General features: G+C 40.3%; 1 protein-coding gene across 1 annotated transcript; it reads right to left on the bottom strand.

Annotated features, from left to right (window-relative positions):
- Positions 1-7,929: 7,929 nt before the first annotated feature.
- Positions 7,930-9,178, bottom strand: LOC147476546 (uncharacterized). The gene has a single exon (XM_086584747.1). The coding sequence runs from the start codon at positions 9,106-9,108 to the stop codon at positions 8,158-8,160; it is 951 nt and encodes a 316-aa protein (XP_086440873.1). The 5' UTR covers positions 9,109-9,178; the 3' UTR covers positions 7,930-8,157.
- Positions 9,179-9,411: the final 233 nt, after the last annotated feature.

Raw genomic sequence — 9,411 nt, forward strand, 5'->3', positions numbered from 1 at the left:
TGCTGCATTGATATTATAATTAAGACTTTTGATGGCCCCATAGAGCACGATGCTCAAGTTCAACCAGTAGATGACAAAGTTTTCCAAAAATGAGGCGGTAAGGAGACATCCCTATAGGTGTCTTAAAGGCCGTTCTATATGCCCACAAGGCATCGGATAATCGGAGAGATCAGTCTTTCCTAGATGGATTAACTGTTTTCTCCATAATGGACTTTATCTCTCTATTAGATGCTTCCACTTGGCCACTGGTCTGAGGATGATACGGAGTTGCCACCTTGTGGGTAACTCCATATTTCTTTACTAATGACTCAAAAATTTTATTACAAAAATATTTTCCCCCATCACTGATGATAGCTCTAGGGACACCAAACGAGAACAAATATTTTCTTTTACAAACAATACGACAGTCTTATGGTCATTAGCACGACGTGCTATTGCCTCAATCCATTTTGACACATAGTCTACAGCTACCAAGATGTAGAGAAAGCCATGAGAATTTGGGAAAGGGCCCATGAAATTGATGCCCCAGACATCAAAAATTTCCATAATTAGAATTGGATTTAAGGGCATCATATTGCGTTGAGTAATGCGGCCCAGCTGCTGGCAGCGAACGCATGCTTTCCAATGCTCATGTGCATCTCTAAAAAGTGTGGGCCAGTAAAACCCACATTGTAGAACCTTTGCCGCAATTTTCTTACCACTGAAATAATCACCACAAGATTGTTCATGGTAGAAGGATAGCACATCATTATGTTCCTAGTCGGGAATGCAACGACATATGAGTTGGTCTGAACAATACTTGAAGAGGTAGGGGTCATCCTATAAATAATATTTCACAGTGGAAATGAACTTTTTTCGGTCAACACGAGACCAAGAGGAAGGGACTTCCTTAGTAACAATGTAGTTCACTATATCAGCGCACCAATGAGATGAAAAGATTGAGTACAAGTGCTCATCAGGATAGGAATTGTAGATGGTGTCTAAATCGTTATCAACATCACTGACTAGCCTTGATAAATGTTCGGCAACAACATTTTCAAAACCTTTTTTATCTTTAATTTCCAAAGTAAACTCTTGCAAGAGAAGGATCCATCGAATCAATCTCTATTTCGCATCCTTTTTTGTGAGTAGGTAACGAAGTGCCGCATGGTCAGTGTAGACAATTATCAAAGATCCAACTAGATATGCACGAAACTTATCCAATGCATATACCATAGCTAGGAACTCCTTCTCAGTGGTGGTATAGTTATGTAGAGCTTCATTAAGAGTTTTACTAGCGTTGTAAATGACAATAGGTTTGTCGTCTTGGCGTTGACCTAGGACAGCTCCAATAGCATAGTCGCTAGCATCACACATGAGTTCAAATAGTTTTGATCAATCATGTAGTTGGATGATAGGAGAAGTAGTCAGGGTGATTTTCAGAGTCTCAAAAGCTTGTTTGCAATTGGAATTAAAATCGAATATGGCATCCTTAATTAGGAGATTGGCTAAAGGTCGAGCTTCCTTTGAGAAATCATGAATGAATCTCCTGTAGAAGGAGGCACGAATGTCACAAACTATTCGTGGGATAGGAAGAGATGAAATCTTATCAATCTTTGCTTTATCCACCTCTATTCCATCTTTTGAAACAATATGTCCTAGAACGATTCCTTTGGTAACCATAAAATGACATTTTTCCCAGTTAAGGACTAGATTTTTCTCTTCACAATGTGCAAAAACCTGGGAAATATTTGATAGGCATCTATCGAATGAGTTATCATATATGGAGAAATCGTCCATGAAAACTTCCATAAAACGTTCAACCATATCACTGAATATGTGAAGCATACAACGTTGGAATGTACCAGGGGCATTACAAAGGTCGAATGACATTCATTTATATGCAAAGGTGCCAAAAGGACAAGTGAACGTTGTTTTTTCTTGATCAGCAGGATCGATGACAATTTGAAAATAGCCTAAATATCCATCAAGAAAACAATAATATGCATGACCTGCTAAACGTTCAAGCATCTGGTCGACGAAGGGAAAAAGGAAGTGATCTTTACGTGTGACCTTATTAAGTTTGCAATAGTCAATACAAATTCTCCATTTCACTGGGATGCGAGTGGAGATGCATTCATTCTTTTCATTTCGCACAACTGTAATGCCAGACTTTTTGAGGACAACGTGAATTGGACTCACCCAAACATTATCAGAGATAGGGTATATAATACCAGCATCAAGTAATCTTAAAACTTCCTCCTGCACCACATCCTTCATGGCGGGGTTCAGACGACATTGCGGTTCACACGACGTCTTTGCTCCTTCTTCAAGATGTATGTGATGGGTGCACACATTAGGGTTAATGCCTTTAATGTCATCTAACGACCATCCAAGGGCAGAACGGTGTTCTTGAATGACATCAATTAAACGGCCTTCTTGATCGGCATTCAACTTGGATGAAATGATAATTGGGTGAGTGCCATTTGGATCCAGATGTATGTACTTCAAATCTGAAGGAAGATGCTTTAAATCAAGAGTCAGAGGAGTGAGAATCAAAGATTCTTGTGGAAAGTTTTCTTCAACAGAGAAGATGGATTGAGGTTCTTCAAAATCGTCAGACAACGCTATAGTAGGGTCAAATAGTGGTATTGACTCTAATAATGTGGTGACATCCTTAGTGTATGAGTCAACATCAAATTCTGAAACACCAAAAGAAAGAAATTGGTATACTTCATCGTTAGGAAAAGAGTTTGTTAAATAGCCTTGTGCGAGACTATCAACCATGCTAATCTCACCATCAATGTTAGCATCTGGAGTTTGTTTCATTAACTTGAAAATATTTACCTTGACAGAAAGATTTTCGAAGGACATGGTCATGAAACCATCCCGACAGTTTATGAGGGCATTTGCAGTTGCAAGAAAAGGACGTCCTAAGATGATAGGAATGGAGTCACAGCCAACTTCTGTATCTAGAATGAAAAAATCGACGGGATAGTAAAAGTTTTGGACTTTTACGAGGACGTTTTCCACAATGCCTTTGGGATACTTGATGGAGCGATCGGCTAACTGCAGAGTCATGGTGGTAGGTTTCAGCTCATGTAGACCTAGTTGTTTGAACAGGTAATATGGAAGTCAGTTTACACTTGCGCCTAGGTCTAGTAATGCAATAGCAGTATATTTGTCTCTTAATGTGCATGGAACGGTGGGTCTGCCTTGGTCTTTGTATTTTACAATACCATTCGTTTCCATGATGGAAGGGAACTATTCGGTGAGAAACGCTTGGTGAGGAACATTGGTTCTCCTTTTGGTGCAGTGGTGCACATATCTTTCAAAAACTTTGCATGTTTTGGCAATTGTTTGAGGGCCTCGAGAAATGGTAAGTTGATGGTCAAATTCTTGAACGTTTCTCGAATCTCATCAAAATTTTCATCCGGTTTGTTCTTTGCCAACCTTGCAGGAAACAATGCCTTTGGTTGGAATTTGGCATATTGATCAACTTGATTGTTGCCCAGTGTCGTGGATGGTGACTTGGTTGGAAGTGCTACGTCCCGTGTAGGTTCAACATTAGAAATAGGTACATTGGGAGATTCAGCAGTGTTTGGGTGATCCTCTGGCATACGTATTTGATTATCTATTGTTTTGCCAAAACGAAGAGTAGTGATTGCATTCACTTCACCTTGGTTTGGATTACTTGTATTGTTGAGTTCAAAGGTAGTGTTTGTTGGCTAAGGGTTTGGAACTACTTGTCCAGGAAACACGCCCTTTTGACTCTTATCCTGAGCTAAAAGTTGAAGAGATTGCTAGATAGACGTCAGGATTTGAGACTGTTGATTCATGTATGCCAGGAAAGTCTCAGTCGTCTTATTTGTAGAAGGTTGCATAGGTGGAGTAGCAGGAACTAGTTCACGGTTATTGTTGGTGGGCTGAGGATGATATCCGTAATTTTGATTCAAGAGAACAAGGCTGCGGTTGTTTTGGTTGGTTGGATTTGAATTGCTTGGAACCTGATTTTGACCTTGTTGGTTCTACTGATTATTCCCTTGACAGTATGGAATATAGTTGGTGGATGGTCGAATAGGAGGATTGGTGAAACCTGGAGGAGCCATCTGCTGTGTATTTGGTCACCAAGCGAGATTCGGATATTGTCTCCATAGTGCATTAGGGATGTTGAATGCACAAGCTTCTTTAGATGTTTGGGCAGTGGAGTCATATAACAAGGGACAATATGCATCAGGATGGTCAGGACTTAGGCAAAGAAAACATGGGGAAGTGTTAACGTTCATGACCTGTTTGGGTTTTTGATCGTTTACTTGAACTGCGAGAGCATCTACCTTCTTAGTTAGGGACTCAATCAGAGTTTTTAATTCTGAATCAGGTTTGACCTCAAACATAGATGTAACTTTAGAAGTAGTATCTTGGGATGATCTTGAAGGATAAGTGTTACCCCAGTGGGTACCTCTCGTTGCTTGTTTTTCAAGAAAATTGTAGGCCTCAGTAGCTCCTTTGTCCATGAAACAACCACCGTTCATGATATCAAACGTTTCTTTTTGATGATCGGAAAGACCATTAAAGAATGAACGGACGAGGACAACGATGTCAAGTTGATGATGGGGACATTTCAAAAGAAGATCGGTAAATCGGCTCCATGCTTCGGTAAATGATTCTTGAGGATGTTGGCGAAAGAATTGGATTTTCTGAAGTATTTCAGAAGTTTTCTTCTGAGTGTAGAATTTGACCATGAAAGATTACACAAGTTTGTTCCATGTGTCGAGGGATTGTGGCGGTTGACCTGCTAGCCAAATTGAAGCTTTATCAGCTAAGGTGAAAGGAAACAACCGTAACAAGACTTGTTCGTTGGAGACGGATAGATGTTGGAAAGTTGTGGCAACTTGCTAAATCCTACGAATGTGATTATACGATTTCTCATGGTCTAACCTATGATAAACAGGTCACAATCCAAAAACGTTGGGTGGGATTCGAAAATCACCCGCAATTTCCTTGAGTTTGATGCAGGAAGAAGGTCCTTCATGTAAAGAAGTATAGAAGTCCAAAAGGGGCTTCTCTGCTGGAGATTTGTTTTGTCGGCCATAACGAATGGAGTTAATGGTGACATAGGATTTTGATGATTACTATTAACAGATGAAGAACTTTGTTGAGGTGAGAACTTACGCAATTGCTTATCGTATTTTCGCCTACGATAAGTATATTCAAATTCTTTATTATTTCTAGACCTTAATCTCATGCAAGTATAAAATTAAATCTGAGGCACAAAAAGAATTTATTTTTACATGAATTTTATCATTTACATAAGCATTAGAAGTGAACAACGTAGGCCTACGCTGTTGCTAATGTAGCAGTGAAGCGAGGAATACGTGTGCACAAACCAACAGTTAGGTCACATGAGAGATATGAGGGAGGTTTTCCGTGCAAGCACGTTCCTTAATTAGATAACCTCAATCTTTCAAGTTTGCTAGACACCGTTGGAATATGATTATGATTTATTTTTTTTTTTTTTACATATTATGCATAAGGTAAAAGCACAAAATATTAATTAGTATGATTATTATTATTAATATTAGTTTTTTTTTAGTGTAAGTTACTAAATATGCATATAAAATCTAATCATGTAAACATAGTTAATTCATACGTAGCTATACATAGTAGTATGGGAAGTGATTCTACTCATACGTATATATATATTAATAGGCAAGGATGCATCATCGATATATATTTCCATATTAACAGGCAAATATACATCAGTAATACGTATATGGATGCTAATAGGCAAATATATATTACGTATACGTATAATTACGCTAACAGGCAAATCAAAACTACTCATACGTATATATAGATGCAAAATATAATCACGGGAATGTATATATACATTAACATGCAATTCATAATCACTCAAACGCATATATGCATTAACAGGCATACACACATTATTCATACATATTTCTAATATAATACGCAAATAATAGTCCATGACATACAGATAAACACATGTGAATCATGCTAATAATATACAACATGGTAATATTTAAGAAAAAGGAGTGGTAGAAGTTAAAACTTGGTTTTGCCCGTGCTACGCTAATAAATAGCGCCTTCAACAACCGTTTTTCACGTGCTGATGCTACTGGAACCGGTACGAATATTGTCCCAGGTCCAAGAACTGAATTGGATAGTGCTTGCAAAAATTCGACCGGATCAGAATTTAATGGAGCGCGGGCAAGCTATGGACAATTTGTATGAAAGCAGATATATATATATATATATATATATATAAATATATATATATATATATATATATATATATATATATATATATATATATATATATATATATATATATATATATAAGTGGAAATTTTATTGAAACTGATAAGGAATTTTACAAATAATTAGGACAAGCGTGCAACAAGCTGCGCCGCAAGTCCTTTCTGAATAGCAAATCATATTCTTCTAAAAACAAACTCGTTAGAACCAGCTGTCATAATGTTACTGTCCATCACTTTCTGAAGTCTCTTGAGAAGCTCAATAGACTGTTGTTCCAAGAAACCAAAAGTGTCCAAACTAAACAGAATGAAACAATGTTGGTTAGCAGTGCAAGCTTCTTCATGCTTCTCCATCTTCCCTGTCGCTGCTCTCTTAGCTGCTTCACCCACCTCAAAGACTCCATTCCCAAGCCCTACCAACGGAGAGGCTCCAGTTACATCAACACATGCATGTCTCCCCTCAGACCAACTGTAGATCAATACATCCGCAGGCCGAAGTGTAGATCTTCCCTCATTCGGATCAGTGAGAAAATTCACGGGAGCCTCCTTCTTTACCTGTACCCCAGCCCTCCAAAATGCATCACATAAAATATCTCTGACATGGTCATGTCGATATTTGAAACCTGAAAAATGTCGACAATGTGCTGCATGGTCCCCAAAGCATCTAGTCTACTCTTTTTGCAAACAGGGCATAGACCACCATCAGAGTACAAAGGAATCATGAGACGGTACCGGAGAATAGAACGATACTCCACCGGCGACATACGCTGTCCAAGTCCCTCCATCGGAATAGCAAGTAGAAAATCCTTTGCGTGTTCTGACTACAAGCATCCAATGACTGCTTTCTGATGAGCAGAGAACACAAATTCCCTTTCAAGACCAGCAACAATCTTACCATAGAACGCTTCCGCCAAAACTTTTTGTGGTTTTGAGGGGACGGAAGCATTCACAGCCATAGAACTGAGGTCAAAATCGGGTAGACAAAGACTCAATGCACTGCTAGCAACATCAAGAATCTCATCCAAAGGCATTGGCCCATAACTCCTAAGAATGTGGTTCTGAAGCTTAGACGTCTGACAACGGGAGGCCACAAACGCAATAGTAGAGACATCAGTAGCACAATAAATACCTAACCCACCCAGATGTAATGGGAGTGTCGATAAACGCCACTGCAAATCACCGAAGTTAGGACCATCTGAACCACAATACCCTGGAGAACACTGCGGAGATGCCGATTAAAAATCTTAGCTGCCTCTCTAAAAAAGGATGGTAGACAAGTACGAATCGCAAAGACCAACTTAGAAAGCCCAGCACAAGCACGTAAGAGAGCTAACTCACACTGTGGATCTTCCAATATAGCTAAACAGTCCATCAAAGACATAACCTTTTCAACACGCTTGCAAGCAAGCCCCATGACAAAGGATGAATCAGTGCTGACTGCACCTCCAAGCAACTTGACTCCCTGCTGAAGACGGGACAAATCTGAAGGAAAGAGACCAGGAGTGGAGCGACGTGGATCCAATGATGGCCAAAATATCTCAGTTTTAGCCACATTAAGAACCAGCCCGTAAGAAGGTCCTTCTTCCTGAATCATACCCAAAGCATGCCGCCACATTACGTATCTCCGATCAGAGTCCCATCATCTAGATACCAAAGCATGTAGCAACAACTGACAACTGGACTGGATCCACAGAATCAGGGGATGCAACACCAGTGCAAATAGAAGGGGACCCAAAGGGTCACCTTGCTGGACCCTAGTAGCAGACCATATGTAGCCATCTCCCAAATATAACCTTGCAGGTTGACAATATAAGTACTCGACCCAAGGGGTAATAGCTGGGCACCGGATACAAACCTCTCTTAACATGGTATTCCAGTCAACCATGTTAAAGGCATTCTAAAAATCTACAAGCAGCATCGAAAGAGAGGTATTGTCCCTGTTAGCATACACTATACGGTTGACAGCGTGCAAAATTGCTTCTGCTCCACCAGAAACACCAACCCCATATTGAAAATCTTGTAAGTACCCTACCACGTCTTTGGAAACTCCTTTCATTGCAATCTTGGAGACCAGACGGCGCCAAACCATGCCCACAGCTATAGGACGAATACTATTATCCTGCTTAAGAAGTGGAGTAAGCGGACCACTCGCAATGAACTCCGCTAATGGCTGTGGACATCGTCCCTGTAACCAAAGATTCACCACAGGGGTCAATGCATCTAGCAAGTCAGAAGATATAGCTGCTGCAGCACCACTCATGGCATCTAACAAGTGCTGAGCTCGAAGACCATCACGACCACAAGAAGTACCTTTCGGAAACGACCTAATACATGATAATAGGGCGTCTCTCTCTACCACTAAAGGGGGCTCAACAAAAGGAACAGGTGGTCTTACAGGTGGTTGTCGCATTGGGTGCTTCTCCTCTAATGCACATATGGTATCCGCAGTATTGAAGGCAACTCTTGATGAAGTCAACACTTTTACTGCTGCAGCAAAATTTCCATCAGCAACTTTCTGCAAACACCGACGCACATTCTGAATGGGGACAGATCTTTGGGGTGGCTGGATTGAAAGAGGCTCTATTACAGACTCTAAGAGACGAAACATCCCACCAGGCTCATTCCATGTCGTCAAAGCATGGAGAATTTGTTTCTGCTGAAGGTTTTTTCTAGTACCAGAATGACGTTCTTGATGATTCTGTGGTTGAAAAACTTGCAGAGTACAGCGCGGCAGAAGAAGGAGACGAACCCAGGGCATAACTGAACCAGGATCAACTGTAATATCCCAGAGAGCAGATTTTAGTGCACCAGAAAAAGTCAAACGACAAGCACGTGGTATACTTTTCATAGTACGAAAAGGTATACGGAATGCACTATCAAGTAACGTCTCATCAAGATGCGAAACATTACCAAGCTGATTAGGGGTATCACCGTCACCCCTGGGTATTATGAGTGTAAGATCCGTAGTGTTGGGCTTAGAGGGTGGTTATGGTATGCCCACAATAACACATGCGGGTTCTCAACTCTTTATCAAAGCAGGCGGTTCTATGGTATCATCTGGATGACAACACGGTATCCCAAGTGCATGGATGCAAAGACAAATGCCACAAACCCATTTGTCTGATGACCTTAAAGAGTTCTTTAGTGACAA

The sequence above is a fragment of the Coptis chinensis genome, chromosome 9 (genome assembly GCF_015680905.1).
Source record: "Coptis chinensis isolate HL-2020 chromosome 9, ASM1568090v1, whole genome shotgun sequence".
In the NCBI taxonomy this organism is placed as follows: Eukaryota; Viridiplantae; Streptophyta; class Magnoliopsida; order Ranunculales; family Ranunculaceae; genus Coptis; species Coptis chinensis.

Coding starts and splice junctions, on each gene's coding strand:
- LOC147476546 (XM_086584747.1), bottom strand. CDS start 9,108: ATGAAAAGTATACCACGTGCTTGTCGTTTGACTTTTTCTGGTGCACTA.